The sequence below is a fragment of the Rhinolophus sinicus genome, linkage group LG14 (assembly GCF_036562045.2).
Source record: "Rhinolophus sinicus isolate RSC01 linkage group LG14, ASM3656204v1, whole genome shotgun sequence".
NCBI classification, from domain to species: domain Eukaryota; kingdom Metazoa; phylum Chordata; class Mammalia; order Chiroptera; family Rhinolophidae; genus Rhinolophus; species Rhinolophus sinicus.
In genome coordinates this window covers 53,499,359-53,515,034 of record NC_133763.1, presented here as the reverse complement: position 1 = coordinate 53,515,034, position 15,676 = coordinate 53,499,359, and the positions used below count along the sequence as shown (strand labels likewise).

At 60.8% G+C, this 15,676-nt stretch overlaps 2 protein-coding genes across 9 annotated transcripts; both read right to left on the bottom strand.

Moving 5' to 3' along the window:
* Window positions 1–306: 306 nt before the first annotated feature.
* EFNA4 (ephrin A4) lies at window positions 307–5,060 on the bottom strand. Of its 2 annotated transcripts, none has more exons than XM_019711827.2 (4): window positions 3,949–5,060; window positions 1,570–1,865; window positions 1,124–1,196; window positions 307–572 (listed from the first exon to the last, which is right to left on the bottom strand). In XM_019711827.2, the coding sequence occupies exons 1-4, from the start codon at window positions 4,059–4,061 to the stop codon at window positions 440–442; spliced, it is 615 nt and encodes a 204-aa protein (XP_019567386.1). In that variant the 5' UTR covers window positions 4,062–5,060; the 3' UTR covers window positions 307–439. The 2 variants fall into 2 exon arrangements, with proteins under 2 accessions (XP_019567386.1, XP_019567385.1); XM_019711826.2 differs by having other exon boundaries at window positions 411–715; window positions 1,128–1,196.
* Window positions 5,061–5,202: 142 nt separating this feature from the next.
* On the bottom strand, window positions 5,203–15,411 carry ADAM15 (ADAM metallopeptidase domain 15). 7 transcript variants are annotated; one of them, XM_074318604.1, is made up of 23 exons: window positions 15,206–15,411; window positions 13,939–14,045; window positions 13,228–13,304; window positions 12,653–12,731; window positions 12,400–12,476; window positions 12,125–12,317; window positions 11,334–11,399; window positions 11,186–11,254; window positions 10,940–11,109; window positions 10,718–10,802; window positions 10,133–10,281; window positions 9,866–10,040; window positions 9,520–9,612; window positions 9,086–9,390; window positions 8,806–9,001; window positions 8,479–8,556; window positions 7,973–8,045; window positions 7,617–7,755; window positions 7,142–7,211; window positions 6,475–6,549; window positions 6,318–6,388; window positions 5,618–5,742; window positions 5,203–5,524 (listed from the first exon to the last, which is right to left on the bottom strand). In XM_074318604.1, exons 1-23 carry the CDS (start codon window positions 15,282–15,284, stop codon window positions 5,472–5,474), a joined length of 2,604 nt encoding a protein of 867 aa, XP_074174705.1. In that variant the 5' UTR covers window positions 15,285–15,411; the 3' UTR covers window positions 5,203–5,471. The 7 variants fall into 7 exon arrangements, with proteins under 7 accessions (XP_074174705.1, XP_019567364.2, XP_019567365.2 ...); XM_019711805.2 differs by lacking the exon at window positions 6,318–6,388 and adding an exon at window positions 5,992–6,063 and having other exon boundaries at window positions 15,206–15,410; XM_019711806.2 differs by lacking the exon at window positions 6,318–6,388 and adding an exon at window positions 5,992–6,063 and having other exon boundaries at window positions 6,475–6,546; window positions 15,206–15,410.
* Between the last annotated feature and the right edge of the window lie 265 nt (window positions 15,412–15,676).

Genomic DNA, 15,676 nt, shown 5'->3' with positions numbered 1-15,676 from the left:
GCTGGGGAGAGCGACAAAAAGATGGGTGATTTATTGAGAGTTTGGTCCAGACATTTATAAAAATACAAATTGGTATGAAATTCAGCCTCATGGCCAGTCTGTCTTCACAGAAGACAAGTGAGTGACCCCCTGGGAGGGAAAGGTGCTGCCCCAGGGAAGGGGCCCACAGGGCACTGGGCACAGATGGCAGGCCTGGGTTGCTTCCTTGCCCTGGTCCAGCAATCCACCTGCCCCAGGTCTTTGGCCTTGGCCCCCAGCAGGCTCAAGGATCCAATCCCACCAAATCCCAGTCTTCCTGGGGGATGGGTGAGACCACCAGAACTGCTGAGGGAGACCCTGTGTTTGTCTTGCCTGGGCGCCAGGTGTCCAGGGCTGTCTGCAGCTCCCCTGTGGTTCCTCTGCAACCTGGGATGAGGGGCCGGCACCTGCAAGGGCCACCTCAGACCCTCTGATCCCCCCATCGCTCCTCCATCTTGTCTGTCTGGCTTGGCATTCCCAGCTCAGGTGGCAGGGGCTCCTCCTCCATGGAGCCTTGGGAGGCCTCTGGGTCCTGGGGTGGCAGGAAGGGTCCGCTTGGCTCAGAGAACTCGCAGGAGACGCAGAATCGGCAGCAGCAACAGCAGCAAGAGACAGAAGGGGCTGGGAGCGCCCCCTCCTTGCCACCCAGATGTGCCACTCTCTCCAGGGCTCCCAACAGGATGGGCTGACTCGGACTCTGTGAGGGGGGAGGGGTACACTAATGGGTTCCCCATTCTGGCAGCCGCCTGTCCCCCATTAGCTGTTCACACCCATCCTGTTCTCTGGGGTCTCCCAAACCAGCCACTGCCTTCCCATAATCTACTACCTCGTCCCCTCTAAGACCCAACTTCCAAGTCTCCCCCAAATTGCCACTAGAGACCACCAGTTCGCCTAAGGCTTCCAAGGGCCTTGTCCCTGGAGATGCGATTCTGTTGGCCCAGCACCCAGGGCTGCAGGGGAGGCTCCCATGGGCTCCACGGGGAGAAGAGGCCACAGCATACAGCCTGGCCCAGACCCGTCTGATGCCGCCAGACCCTCCGGTGCCTTCCCTCATTCCCAAGGATCCCACACTGGTCAGCAGGGCTGCTCCCTGTGGCCCAGCCACTTACTGCTCTCCTTGCAGCAGACGGACACCTGGAGCCTCAAGCATTGGCCAGGACCCCCGGGAGTCGGCACGGCTGTGCAGTGGGAAATCAGAGAAAGTTAGCCCAGGCTGCTCTGCGGACTATCTTAGACTCTCCCAGCTTCTCTCCTCTCCAGTTGCCTGGAAAGCTTTTCCTTGCTTTTGGGCCTCATCCAGGTGACCCCCTCATCCCCCTCATCCCCTTTCCTAGCTCCTCTTGCTTTCTCCTCCTCTCCATAGTCTCATTCTAGATGTCCCCCTTCTCAGTGCAGGACTCAGGTCCCCTCCCATGCCCCTCTGTCCACAGCCCCACCCCTCCCAGGCCTGGCCGTCATTCCCAGTCCCCCATTGACTGGTGGCACGGCCAGGTGCCCGCTCCTCTCCCCACCTCCCTCCCAGAGGCGGCCAGTGCACCCTTCCTCACTCACAGATGTAGTAGTAGGTCTCTCCAGGCAAGAACTCGAAGCCAAGGGAAAAGGGTGTGAAGCGCTGAATCTTCTCTGAGAATTTAACGGGGCCAAACGGAGCGAAGGGGAGGGAGCACTCCCAGCGCTTGAAGGCACCTGCCCCCCGCGCCTGGCAGGCCTCGTAGCCTGGCCAGTCCACCATGTATAAAGCAAAGGTCTCGGGGCCCTCAGGGGGTCCTGGGCCCTCATAGTGTGGGCAGAAAATGTCTAGATAGTCGTTGAGGTCCAGTTCTACCACGGCGTCCCCTCGAAGCAGCCTGCAGACACAAAGTAGGCATGTCCTGAGGGCGGCATGACATGGCACGGCACGCCTGCAGCACCAGGGTCAGAGATACCCTCCCCAGGGTCCCTGCCAGCCTCTCCCTGTCCTCTGCAGAGGGAGCAGCTCAGCAAGGCCCGAGTTCACCAGACTAACAACTCCCGACACAAAGAGTGTTAAGAAAAGGATGAGGTAACAGATTCACAGGTTCAGAGAGGTTAAGGGACTGCAGTGCCCTGAACAGGTGGTTCAGTGTGAGAAGGCCTCTCACCACACCCTGCCTTTCGGGTTGGAGCTGCCACCTATATCTCCAGCCCCAGTGCCCAAGGCCTGGCACAGCGCCTGTGCTTAATAAATATTAGCTGGATGGCTGCTGTGACGAAGCTGGAGCAGAGGCAAGGGGTAGAGATCTGAGCCTAGAAGGCAGTCACAGTCGCAGAGATGGAGACTGGGGACAGTGTCCTCCTTAAAAAGATGCAGAGAGGGACACTGCCCTTTAGACTTCAATCCAATATTGAACAGAGAGCCATGGTAAAACAAAGAATGAGGGAGTGGGTAGGGGGTGCCTCCCTCTTTTTGCCAGGACAAGGGGGCCCTGTCCACCTATCACCCCATCTTCAGCCTGTTCAGGACTCCCTTCCCCACCTCTTGGGGGCTGTCGGGGCTGGGGGGGGGAGCCAGTGCAGGTGGGAAGGGCTGCCCCTCACACCATCAACTATAGCAGGAACCACTTGCCCCCTCCCCACCATACACACAGCCCAGCTTGACTTAGGAAAGGCCTCCAACGGTCCCTCAATGGGTGGTCCGAGGACCACCAGCGTCAGGAGTTCTGATTAGAAATGCAGATTCCTGGGCTCAGCTCAGACCTACTAGAACACAAGCTGGGCCTTTGTATGTTTTGTTCCACAGCATCCTTGGTGCCTGGAAAAGGGTCCTGCAAAAGGACAGCACTCCATAAATATCCATGGACTGAATGAATGAACCAGAAACCTCAGGGTTGGGGACTAGGAACCTGAATTTTTAACACATCCTCCGTGTGATTCAGAGGCACTGGTCTGGAACAGAGAGAGGAATTCAGAGCCGAGAACAATAGCTCTTATCACACGGTATTGGTATTGTAATGACCTGTCCCTCAGCCTGCCCTCCCCAGGGGGGTCTTTGGGCTCCCAGAGGGCAGAGTCTAGGTCTTCTCACCAATCTCATCCCAAGCACTCTAGCACAGGTCCTGGTACACAGTATGTGCTTAATAAATGTTAGTGAGTGAATGAATGCACAGAGTCACAGATTGTCTCAAGTAGAAAATCAGAGAGGAAAACAGATGGAGAAAGCAGAGAAAGGCAGGGGGAATTGAGGAGGGGGATAGAAACAGTAAAAAATACCCAGGTTCAAAGGCAGGCAGCTCAGGAGAGAGAAAGAAATAATAGTTTATATCTGTACAGCATACACCTCTTTCAAACTCATGACCTCAGTTCACCCGTCTGATTTCCCGGGTACTAATATTGTTAGCCCATTTTACAGATGAGATAACTGAGGTTAGAGAGGTCAAATTGCTTGCCTAAAGGTGATTCACCTAGAAGGGCTGGGCTGAGACTGGAGAGAAATAGGACAGATAATGACCGACATGGAAACAGAGATGCCAAACGAGATCAGGAGACGGGTGAGCGCCAGAGGGGAAGCCCAGCGAGCAGGAGAGTAACCCACGTTCTTTCACGAGACTAAAGCCCCCTCCCTAGCTCTCAGGTCCGCCTGCCCCAGCTCAGGCCTGAGGGAGGCTGGGGATCGCCAGGAGAGAAGCGAGGGGGGCGGGGCTCGGAGCGCTGGCTGTGGCCCCTCAGCTCCGGGCTCCAAGACCCCACCGACCGCCCTCGGGGCTGGGGTTCTCCGCCCGCCCCCCAACACGTGCGGGTGGGGGGAGACCGGGGCGCGCCTAGCCCCTCCCCCCTCCCCCGCCGGCTCAAACAAAGGAGCCCTGGCGCGCGGCCCGGCTCAGGCGGCGCCGCACTCAGAGCGAGAGTCGGGCGCGCGCCCGGCCTGGGAGCGCGCAGGCCCAGCTGGCTGCTGGCCGGGTTCGGCCCGGCTACCTGGGGTTACTGGAGTTCCAGTAGAAGTCGTGGCGGAGGCCGGAGCCCCCTCGCAGAGGGGCGCCGAGGAGCGCGGCCCAGAGGACAGTCCGCAGCAGGGGCAGCAGCCGCATCGCCCCCGCGGTCGGGTCTGGTCTGGTCCGGCCCGGCCGGCCCGCTTCGCCGTCGCCGCGAGAAAGGTACAAAGTGGTGAAGGGGGGGGGGGGGGCTGCGAGAAAGGGGGTGGAGTGCGGAGACCCACAGGCCACACCCCCCGGATAACTTTCAACCAATGGGAGCGCGTCTCCGCCTCTCCACTCGGAGCCAACTCCCGTTAACCCCCTTCACGCCGTTGCGCGCCGGGTTAGCCAAGCTCCTACCCAGGCTGGACCGCGTTTCGAGGGGGCGGGAGGAAGGATGTATTCCACTATCCAGGAAGGTTTTTAAGGAGGTCGTGTCTTTCGTGTCTGCGTTAGTACAGATCAGAAGGCCTTATTAGAAGTTTGGAAAATTTAAATAGGAGCAGACGCCCTTTGCCCAGAAAGAGTAAAGTGAGGCCGGGACGAGGATCCAAGAAGCCTATCCAACCACCTTAGCACGTCGCCCTCTTTCTTTGCACATCTAGGGATAGCGCTGGGGGAAGGAACAAACCGCCTTCTCGGACACCCCTTCTCTCCTGTCCACCAGCCTTCGGTGGTGAGCTCGATGCCCACCTTGGGGTTGGCGCCTGTCCCTTTCCTCCTTACACCTCCTTTCTGGGCTGGGGGGCCCACGCGGCCCCAGTCCCGAAGACGAAGTAATGAGCTGGTTGCGGCTTGTACAAAGCACCTTTGTTCCCCAGCCCTCAGGTGGGGGCGGGGGAGGAGGCAGGTGCGCGGCCTTGGGATCGTGGGAGCCGCCGCCCAGCTCCGCCCCGGCTCCGGGGCTCTGAGAACACCAGCCAGATCCACTTTTCCCAGCTACCGGTCAGTGTGGGGACGGCGGGTCCAAGAGCTTGACCCCTTCGTCGATGCCACCCTCAGGCGTTGGGGGCGAGGGTCTGGCGACTGGGGATGGCAACAGGCGTTACGACTCCTTTTGGCACTGGATTACGCCGAGAGTCATCCCAGGCTGGGCAGAAACAAGCCGCGAGCATCCCTGCGACACACGCTGCCCCAGACAGGGACGCTAGTCCTCCCTATCCCATCTGGGGCGGCAGCGTCTCCTAGCGGCCAGAACTGAAAACGCAGCAGGGGCGACCCGGCCTTCCCTGAGTTGACAAACTCCGAGGCGCACTTCCAAGGGCTCCCGTTTATTGCAACTGAGCAGAGATAGGCTGTGCACACCTCCCCAGCCAGGTCCAGGGCCCAGCCCCTCCCCAGCCCCCAGCTGCAACTTCGTGGGCGAGTCCCCAGGGTGTTGCCAACAGCTCTCGATGGTGCTCGCTGTCTTAAGGCGCCTGCTCCATTGCGTCCAGACTCCAGCTCCTTCGGTCATCGTGTGGGACTCAGCAGGGGGTCCGTCGCCTTTTTAAATCCTGAGTCCGCGTTGGAGGCAGCGGAAGCTCAGGAGAGGTCAGAGGTAGAGCGAAGACGCGGCTGGGGGCGGCGGTGCAGGCCTGGGGTACACAGAGCCAAGAAAAAAGGGTCAGAGGTCCTTTTTTCCCACCACTTGCCCTGCCCACCCATCCTCAGCGCCCCTCTTTGCCCACCTGGAGGGTACCAGTAGGGGCGGGTTTCCAACTCCTGGGCCAGACAGGTCCTGCGAAGGGCGCTGGCCCTGGGGGTCGGCAGGCAGTGGCTTCCTCGGAGGTGGGGGCTTTGCAGGCCCCTGAGACTGAGAAAGAGAAGGTAGAAGGCGGGTTTGGGAGGGTGTGTCATGTTGGACCCCCCCATGCAGTGGTGCTGGGGAACACCAGCTTGTTGGGGGCAGCACCAGGTCACCTTTGTCTCCAGATAAACCTGTCACCTAGAGATGCCACCGGGTTAGGTGCCCTAAGGCACAGAGGGGCATCTTGCAATGGCCACTACCGCCACAGCTCTGGGTGGGGGAAGAGGCTGTGCCCTTCTCTCCCCCCACTGTTACCTTCAAATGCCTCACCACCGGGTCAGCAGGCAGAGGGTAGGTGGGGGGATTGGGTCGGTCAGCCAGCTCAGCCTGAACAGAGAGAGGGGCAGTGGCTGTGAGAGCACAGCAAGAGGCAGTGGGCATGCAGAGGTTCTCCCCAGGGATTCAGATCAACATGCAAAATCAGCCAGGGGCAGGAGAGAATGGGGACATGCGCGCAGGGCTTGGGTGCATGCCAGCAGATGCCTGGGGAAGGAAGGTATGGGTCACCGTCGTGTCCCTGGCCGGCTGCAGTCCCGCCACTGGCCACCAGATGGTGGTAGAAACCAAGGCAGGAGGCTCACCCTTTGCTGCTTCTGGGGCTCAGAATGTCTGAAGGCTGAGGGGCACCCTGGTCCCCTAATGCAGAGCAACACTGGCAGGGAACAGGGACGAGAACTGCAGTTGGGCACCAAGCCTCCCGCCTGCCCTGAGCCAGGGTGGGGCCTGGCCCAGATTTACCTGGAGTCTCTTGGGCACAGGGTCAGGAGGCAGCGGCCTGGAGGGGGGTGCCGGGAAGCCAAGAGCACTAGCCTTCTGAGAGAGCCCCAAGGAGCAGACAGGCACACGGTGGGGTGGGGGGAGGGAGCAGAGAGACAGATGTGGGCAGATGGGGGTTAGTGCCTCAGGCGGGGCAGCCAGGGCCCCAGGGGCTGTGAGGACTGTGCAAGCGGTTATTTAGATGCACGCAGAGGGGGTGACCAGTGGTGGAGTGGGCATGCGGACCCCCTCCACACACACAGTCCTGTCATCAGATGCAGAGGCTCAGGGAAGGGGCACTCACCAGCCCTCCTACAGGCTGCACTGTCTCATCAGGTCCTGGCACACTGAAGGCCACTGTGTGCCGCACCCCCCTTCCCCTCCAGGGGCCCCTGCTGGGAGCAGGGGTAGACCCACCTCAAAGCCACCAGCTTGGGGTGGCCTGCTCAAAGAGCTCAGCAGACAGACCCTCCTGTAGGGGACTGCCCTCCGCACTCCAGGCTGCACTTTGCGGCTCAGCCTGCAGCCAGTGGGGAGCGGGGGCTGGCCCAGACTCCTTTGCCTGACTCTTTGGCAGTGTCTTTCTCTGAGTCTAGAGCCTTCAATTGCCCCACCCCAAGGCCCAAGCTGGATGGCATGCAGGACTCACCTTGGCACCGGACATCAGTGGGGCTCTCTGTGGGGGTCCTGGACGGTCTGGGGGACCAGACTGGGCTGCCCTGAGCAAGGAGAAAGGCAAGAATGGAGAGGGCCCAGCCCCATCCATACATAGCCCGTGAGTGGCAGCCCTTGGAGAGGAGGGTGTGTGGGGGCTTAGACCTGATCAGGGGTGGGGAGGGGAAGCTGATGACCTTGAGGAAGAGCCCTACTTCCCCCGCACAGGGGCTGGGGGCAAGGCGGGGCGTGGGGGGCAGTGGCCCTAGCATGCTAGCTGCCCCACGCAGGTCTACAGTACGAGATGAAGAGCTCCAGGGCGCACGGAGGGAAAGGGGGTGTGTGGGGTGTGGCCCAAGGGGCTCCAGGTCACAGGCAGGTGGCAGGGGCTGCAGAGGGGTAGGGGCAGGGCTCCAGGCTGTTGCCCTCAACAGAGCTGTGGAGGGAGCTGGCAGCAGGGAGGCTGGTACCTGTATTGGCAGCTGGGTCCCTTGAGCTGGCAGAGTCGCTGGCGCAGGCGGGCACGGTGCCAGTAGCTGGCAGCAAGCAGCACCAGGATCAGCAACAACAGGAGGCTGAGTGGCAGCCCTGTGGTCAGGGACCTGGTGGCTGCAGGGTGAAGGCAGGTGTGAAGGTGTGCAGGGCTGAGAAGTCCCCACCCAGGAAGGGGCGGGGCAGAGAGTAAGGTCCTGTGCTCAGAGAAAGTGGGGGGCTCAGGGGTCACCGAGAGTCAGGGAACCAGCAGTGAAGGGGTTGGAAAAAGGGGGGGGTAGAGGGTGAGCCACTCTGCCCTCCCAGAGTGGCCCCCGCGCCCAGGCCCCGCTACCTGTGATCCGGGCGCTGCAGTCCGGGGGTGCCCAGCCTTCTGCACAGTGGCAGTGCCTGTTGCTGTCGCAGACCTAGGAAGTACGAGTTGAGAAATGAGGGGCTCTGCGCTCTGGGGCCGTGTTTCCCTGTCTCCAGCTTTTCTAGATCTCAGCTGTCCACAGCTGGAAGGTGTGCTGGGATGAGGGGGTACAGCAACCCAGCGCTACGGAGAGAGGGAGTCTTTATCTGCACCAGAGGAAATTAGGGCGAACTACCGCTGTGAGTGCCTTCTGTATGCTGGCACTGGGCTCCAAGCTCTCCTATGCATCTCGCGTACCCCAGGAAGTGGGTACTGTTATGAGGCGCATTGGATAGATGAGGACACTGAGCTCAGAGAGGTTAATAGCCTGCCCTGGGTCACACAGCTAGGCAGTGGAAAGGGGTATGTCTGCTTCCAAAGCCCATCACCCTTTTCCTCCCAGAGGCTCCCTGCACCCCTCCCACCTGCCCCCTATGCCAGCTCACCCCGTGCCCACGACATTTGCTTCGACATTCCTGTGCCCCCAGGAGATCCACGGGTTGGCATCGATGGTCAATGCACACCTGCCAATGGGGAAGAAGAGCTAAAGTCACGTTCTCACAAAGCTTCCTGGCGCTGGAGTCCAACACAACTGAGGCCACACCCCAGTGTGACAGAGGGGGAAACCAAGGCTCGTGGGATGACAGGACTTTGCTCAGTCACAACGTGAACTCCCCTTAGAGTCTGTGCCCCATACACTGTGAGGTCTGGGCATTGCTCACCTGTACACAGGTAGCCCTCCCCACCTGGCCTCACCCACCCAGGCTGCTCACCAGGCCAGGGCCACAGGCTGTGCCAGGTAGAGTCAGGAGGGGCTGGGCCACGTCGCGGCCCAGGTCCAGATGTACCCAGCTGCAATTTGTCCGGGTTCCATTGGCTTCCAGGGTCTCCCAGCGCAGATCCTGGGCTGAGCCCAGCAGAGGCTGGGCCATGCCCCCCTGGCACTGCAGCTGCCCACAGATGGCATCTCTGGGGTGAGGGAGGAGGCATAGGCTCAATGGGGGCAGGGCCAAGCCTTCCACAAACCCAGCGAGGAGCCATTTTCTCTCTTACCTAGGAGCACAGGACACATAGCTGCCTGTAGGGCTGCGCCCACAGTTCCCAAAGGCATCCCCCCGCGTATTGGCAGTGAGGAGGCAGAGCGGTGTGGCGGGCTGGGCCCCAGGTCCCCAGAGAGCCTGGCACTGCTGGGCGTAAGAGGCACACCGCCCCTGCATGCACACAGCCTGGCCGCCAGCACACGGCTCCCCGTCCCCCAGGCTGGCATCAGGCGGGCATTGGGAGCTGTCCCCTGTGCAGAACTCAGGCAAGTCACAGTCCCCTCTGGCTGGACGGCACTGCCAGCCCGCCGGGCGCAGCTGTGGAGGGTGAGTGAACATCAGTGTGGGTGCCAGGCAAACCCAGCCAGGCCCTGGGAGTCAGAACGACCCTCTCCGCCCTGGTCCCTGGCAGGTGCGCTCTAGGAGGCCGGTCCGGTCTGTGCCCACCTGGCAATTTTGACAACAGGGTCCATCGGCTGCACACTGTGCCCCTGGCCTCAGCTGGCAGGTGAAGGGGTCACAACAGGGATCGGTGCAGTCCTGTGGGTCGGGGTACAGGGGGGCTGAGCATCCAAGCAGGCTGGCCTGAGAGCCTCCCTCCAGAAGCCCCCCTCCCAGAGCCCGAACCCAGAAGGATGCCCACAGCGAGTGAAAGCTACAGCCCAACAACCACGTGCTGACCCTGGACAGGGAGGAGGGAGGGGCTGATAGGGCCCTTCAGAACCTGAGAGCGGCTCAGGAGAGGGCCCGTGAGCCAGTGTGAGCACACAGAAGTGGGTGGGGCAAGGCTCACATTTGGGAAGACACAGGTGAACTGCTTGCCCTGCTCCATGGTCACATTTCTGAAGATGGTGGCCTTGGAGGGCAGGCCGGGCATCCGTTCAAAGAGGCAGCTGCCCATTCCATCCAGGAGGGCTTTCTCCAGGGCCCGTCGGCTGCAGTTGCTGAAGTTCAGACCTGGCAGGAAGCTGGGGGGGCCAGCAAAGATGGTTGGGGCTGCGGACCCTCCCCTGCCCCCTGTCCCCCACCCCATCGCTCTGTACCTCCTGCAGTTACTCACTCTGTGGAGGCCTCCATGATGCAGCTCTTGGCTGGGGCTGGACCTGGACAGGGGCAGCTGTTCCCAGGTGGGTCGTGGTCCAGGCCCAGGCTGTGGCCCAGCTCGTGGGCTATGGAGGAGGCAACGCCCAGGATGCTGGTGGAATGGTCCTGCGGGGAGGTGTACCCCAGGTCCAGCAGCAGCCCAACAGCTGCTGTCCACTCCTCCTCTGGCCTCTAGGGCACCCAGCAGGCACCGCCTCCCCCAGTTGCTTCTAAAGCAGGAGGAGAGCCCAGGCCTGGGTGGCAGGAAACCTGGGTTCTGGCTCAGCTCTGTTCCCCTCCCTCACTGTGTGACCCTGGGAGATCACTTCTGTTCTTTGGGCTTCAGCTGCACCCCCCCCCCCATAGGAAGACCTAGGTGGAGACTGTACCCTGATGAGCTGGCCACCAGTGAGGTGCCCTGACAGCAGAGACCGCGTGATGCACCCCTGTCCTCTGTACCCACAACTCGGGGTTGGGCAGCTTTGCAGGGGGGTTCAGTAAATAGTGCCACAGTGGGGAGGAACTTCACTGGGAATGGGGAAGAGACCCGGAAGTAGCTCACCATGTTCACACCTCCTGAGAAGTCAGGAGAACAGATGGAGTTCTGAATGGCCATGCCCACCACGGGCCCAGAGAACACGGTAGCACTGTGGGGTGGAGACGCCAAAGGTGAAGCCCAAAAGCTGAGGTGGCCAGAGCGTCAGGGCCTCTGGGAGGGAGTTGGGGTATGTAATTGGCCAGGCCAGGGCAGAGCCCCCCCACTGGCTGAGCCTGGGGGTCTTACGTCACCAGCTGGGCACTGTCGTGGGGCAAACGAGGCAGCAGGTGGGCCCGGCGCCAGTGGAGGAAGTTGTCTAACGTGAGACCTGGGTCCTGGCTTATCTCGATCCAGTCTTGCTGTGTCCAAGCCTCCAGGCCGACTAGTACCACACGTACGTTCAAGGGCCGAAAGAACTGAAAGAGCTGGGGGTCAGGAGGGGGGTATCCACGGCCAAGGGGCTGTAAGGAGGCCACCTAGCCCGACACTCACTGTGTCCAGGAGGAGGGCGACTTCCAGCGTGCGGTTCATCAGGCGCTGTACGTCTGGGTACCTCTGGACCTGTGCGTGGAGAGGCAGCCGTGAAAGGCATCAGGGTAGGCGGGGTCAGGGGAAGCCACGCAGGGGCCAGCAAGCTCACCTCCGAATGATCCGCCACAATCACCAGCTCGATGATCTTGGTCTCTGTCACCACGTCCCGCCTCCTCTGTGGAAAAGGAGGAGTTAGGAGGCACCCCCCCCCCACTCCCTGTCAGCAGCCACGCAGGGCTGACCAACCTGTGTCCACTCCCACCCTGTGGGGTAAGGCAGAGTGAAGGCAGAGGAGCGTGAAGAGGCCACTGTACAGACAAGCCACTGCGAGCCCGAGAGAACAGGCATGTGCCCGAGGTGGACGGAGAAGTAGGGTTTGAAGCGGGGAGCAGAGCCCCGCTTTTCTAGCTCCAAATTCAGTGCTTTTCACACATTTTGAAAAATTATAATAGCCAACACTATCAAATACCACACGCCAGGCACAGTTCTAAGACTTTACATATATATTAAGTCGTTTAATCTTCACAGCAACCGTATAAGGCAAGTCGTTCTGTTGTCCCCATTTTACAGATTAGGGAGCTGGGTTCTTGTTGTTTTCTGATGGTGACTGAGATAGTTTCTACATCCCAGTGAGCTCTCTGCATGTGGGATCATAAGACCCGAGGCGTCTGAGTCTAGTGCCTACACCTAAGTCCTGGATATACCACATCTTAGTTGAATGGCCTTGGGCAACTCACTTAACCTCTCTCACTGAAATAGAGCTCCCCATATTCCCTCCCTCCCGGGGTGGCTGGGAAGAGTGAAGGAGGTAATGCTCGCTGAGTGAGTGGCAGTTGCTCCCTTAGCAGGAGCTGTTGTCACTGTGAACAGATAACCAGCCCTCCTGCCATTTCTCCTCACCCGGCGAGTGTGACGCTGTCCCTGGGAGCGCCCTGGTGGAGTCTGAGCGGGCACAGATTCCCGCCAGCTCAGGGCACACGTGTGGCCTGGCAGGAGGAGGTCTTGGATCCGGGAGATAACAGGAGGACCCTGAAGGTCCCCAGGCCCCAGCTCCAGGGCGTAGCTTTTCTCTGGGGATAGGATCACCAAGCCCCTAGAGAGAGAGGCAGGAAGTCAGAAAACTTTCCAGCTCATGCCCCGGTCCCTCTCTCCACCTTCGTGGGATCCGCCCGTACCTGAGCCCCGAGCAGGTGCAGACGGAGGCCCAGGAGTCTGTGTGGCCCTGCACTCTTCCCTGGTAGCAGCAGTTCTCCTACAGCACAGAGACACAGTGCCAGCTCGAGGGACAGGCCGGGGTTCGAGCCCAGGAGACTCGCCTATTGGTGAAGATATGCAGCGTCCTCCCACGTCCTCCAAGACGTCACCCTCCAGCTGCCCCCTCCCTCTTTCCTTCAGGTCAGAAACAGGGCACAAGAGGGCCTTACTCACCAGTGTGTGTCCCTCGCTGACTACCCGGGTGCCATCAGGCTGGTACCACACCAGGGTGGGGCGGCCTGGGACCAGCTCCCTGTGGAATGAAGGAAAAGGAGGGGAGTGTCAGCTGCCTCCCAGGGTGGTACAGTGACAGCCTGAGGCTGAAGGTGGTAGACCGGTGGCTGGGGGCCAGGAGATCCCCCAACCTTCCTGCTTCCCACAGAGGCAGCCGAGCATAGCGCTTGGGCCACAAACTGCCAGGCGACCTGGGTTCCAACCTGGTTTTCACCACACACGAGCTGTATGACCTTGGGCAAGGTTTTTCTTTTTAAATGAATTTTTATAAGAGTTTATCTGAGCCCAACTGACGACATATGCCGGGGAGCAAGAACTCAAATGTTCCCTTGGGCAAATTATTTAACCTTTCTGTACCTTTATCTCTGTATATAAAATGAGGACAATAATAACACATAATTGTATCTACCTTATAGGGTCGTTATGAGGATTAAACGAATGCAGGCATTTAGTACCTGACACATAAAAATCGTTAGTCATGTTACCATTATTATTATTACCACTGTCATTATTACCTGTTCTGTAGCAGCTCCAAGATATGACTCTCACCATCCAACTCCAATTTGATCCGCAAAGTCTCAGGCACATTGGTCTGTGGGCATCAGAGGGCAGGTCACCTCCCTGCCCCCGCCTGAAATTCCTATCCTCCCTGACCAGCAAATGTCAGGCCTTTAGGAGAGCATCCACCATTACATCATTGTTGGGGGGGGTCCCGCGGGAGGGGCCAGGAAGCCCCGCCTGACCTGGGGCATTGTTCTGGGGGGTTGTGTGGGGAGGTCAAGGAAGGTATCTGAGCCACCCCCCTCGGCTTCCTGCCCAAAGAGGAAGCTCATGGAGGACCCAGTGCAGGCCCCAGCCCTTCCTCTGACTCAGCTTTAGAATTGGGGGTGGGGGAGGGCGTTTGGTGAGGTCCTGACCCTCTCTAATTCCACCACCCCCCCGGGAAAACTGACAATATGGGAGCAAGAAAGCACGTTTGGCCTCAGAATTTCCCAGTGGAGATGGATGGGTTGGGTGGGGTTGAGGCAGACAGATGTGCACAGAGGGGAGAGGGAGATAAATGAAGCCAGGTGTTGGGGTGTGGTGGGAGAGGCAGCCAGACCTGGGGTGGCCATGCCACAGTGGGGTCCACTCACCTGCTACTCAGTCAGGCTTTGCCTTGAGACACCTGATTGGGTGACGTGGTGGGGACATATGTCTTTACTTGAGGGGAGAGGGAGGCTTACCTGAAGCACCTCTGCTAGGCTGAGTGCGAGGTTGTCCTGAAGAATTGGGGGCTCCAACGGCTCACTCAGGGCCCTCGCTGGCCTTGCTTGCTCCTCCTTGGTGCCATCTGCAGGGTCCCCAGGGCATCCCAAGAGAGAGCTGAGAGAATCAGCACCAAGGCTGGGGGGTCGCTGGTATCCTCTGACCCACCCGGCTTCCAGTACATCAAGGCCCTTCTCTGCCTGAAGGACTCCTGCACTGCATGCTGGGACTTAAAGGAGAATATTGGGGGGAAAAGGGGGACTGCTCTCCAATATTTTGCTTTCATCCCAACAACCCATCCACAAGTCCCCAGAGAAAGAAATTCAGCTTTCACCTTGCCCAGCCAGTGGCCCATCCCTGTCCCCCTCAAGCCAATCCCAGTTTCTCAGAGGGACCCTCCCCACTCTCACCCAATCAACCCCCCCAAGGAACGCCCCCTCTGAGGACCGGGCCAAGCCTCGTGGCCGTGGGCCCACTCACCCTCCCCTTTCCTCACATCGGAGATGCTGGGAACGCCCATTTCTGGGTGAGCAGTGCAAACACCCCCCTCCCAAAACACCCTTCATGCCCAGTCAGGCACACCCTCTCCCCACAGCCTCCGCTTCCTCCGAGTTCCCCCCCTCCCCACAATGGCCCTCTCTCCTCCGGACACTCCACCCCCGCCTGCCCTCTGGGCCACTGGCCCAAGACAGCAGCGGGAAGTGAAAGTTCCAAGGAGGAGTTGCTGTCCCAGCCTCTTTCCTGGCCAATTCTCCCCTCTTGGCTTCTCCCGGGCCCCCTCCCGCTCAGCCAGGTTTCTGGTGGCATCAGCACTGGGGTGAAGGGTGCCTGGCCGCTCAGGCCTGGGAGGAGGGGCCGGGAAAATTCTCGTCCTCAAACCCTAAGAGCCGTGTCCACTCGGCTGCCTGGCACCAGGTGGAACTGTCAGCTAGGCCCCAGAGGAACGAGACATCAGGCCTGGGAGCAGCGACCCTCTCCCACGCGCCTTAGGGGATGGGGCGCTGCTCCAGGCCCCTCGGTGCCTGGTACCGTAGCCTAGAAGTGTCGCGGGGACCGTGCCAAGGATGACCCTCCTTCCCTCTCCACGCCAGTCTCCGGGCCCTCGGCCCAGGACAGCAGACCAAGGCGGACCGCGTTCTGATTGGGGGTCTCCCAGAGTCTTCTTCTGACCCCAGCACCCCAATGCCTCCCGACTTCCTGCGCCTCCTTCCAGTCCACCCGGCCTGCTCCTGTCCGCGCACTTACCTGTGTCTGGGAGCGGCCGGGAGGGAAGAGGGCTGCCCGCGCCCAGGAGTCCCAGGGCCCACAGCAGCGCCAGCCGCATGGCAGCTGCGCCCCGGGCGGGCGGAGGGCAGCAGGTGCTGGGCCGCGCGCCGACAAGCCGCGGCGGCTGGGTCTGCTTCTCGCACCCTGTCGCGCGGCGCAACCGCCAGGCCCCGCCCCGCTGCGCCCCCTCCCCCAGGGCCCAGAGCCAGGCCCCGCCTCTCCGCGGCTCCACCCTCGGCTAGGCCCCGCCCCCGCCGCGCTCCGGGTCCTAAAGAAGCCGGGACTCAGCCCGAGACTCCCCTGCACCCGCTCTGCTCTGCACCGCTGCTTTCCCGCTACTGTGCAGGGTGAGGCCCGGTCCGACCGGCTTGGGCGTCGCGCCTCTACCCCGCCGCGCGTCCGGACCTCCTCGTACCAGCTGTGCTGCCCTCCCGCTTCTCGTCCGCCACC

What these genes read in the sequence shown, in the direction of transcription:
- EFNA4 (XM_019711827.2), bottom strand. Translation starts at nt 4,061, where the DNA reads ATGCGGCTGCTGCCCCTGCTGCGGACTGTCCTCTGGGCCGCGCTCCTC. An exon ending in TGGAACTCCAGTAACCCCAG is followed by an intron (nt 1,866 to 3,948) that starts GTAGCCGGGCCG and finishes TTGTGTCTGCAG; the next exon opens with GCTGCTTCGAGGGGACGCCG. An exon ending in AGAGACCTACTACTACATCT is followed by an intron (nt 1,197 to 1,569) that starts GTGAGTGAGGAA and finishes CCCACTGCACAG; the next exon opens with CCGTGCCGACTCCCGGGGGT.
- ADAM15 (XM_074318604.1), bottom strand. Translation starts at nt 15,284, where the DNA reads ATGCGGCTGGCGCTGCTGTGGGCCCTGGGACTCCTGGGCGCGGGCAGC. An exon ending in CTGCAGCGCCCGGATCACAG is followed by an intron (nt 7,756 to 7,972) that starts GTAGCGGGGCCT and finishes TTCACCCTGCAG; the next exon opens with CCACCAGGTCCCTGACCACA. An exon ending in CTGTGCCCAAGAGACTCCAG is followed by an intron (nt 6,389 to 6,474) that starts GTAAATCTGGGC and finishes GTTCCCTGCCAG; the next exon opens with TGTTGCTCTGCATTAGGGGA.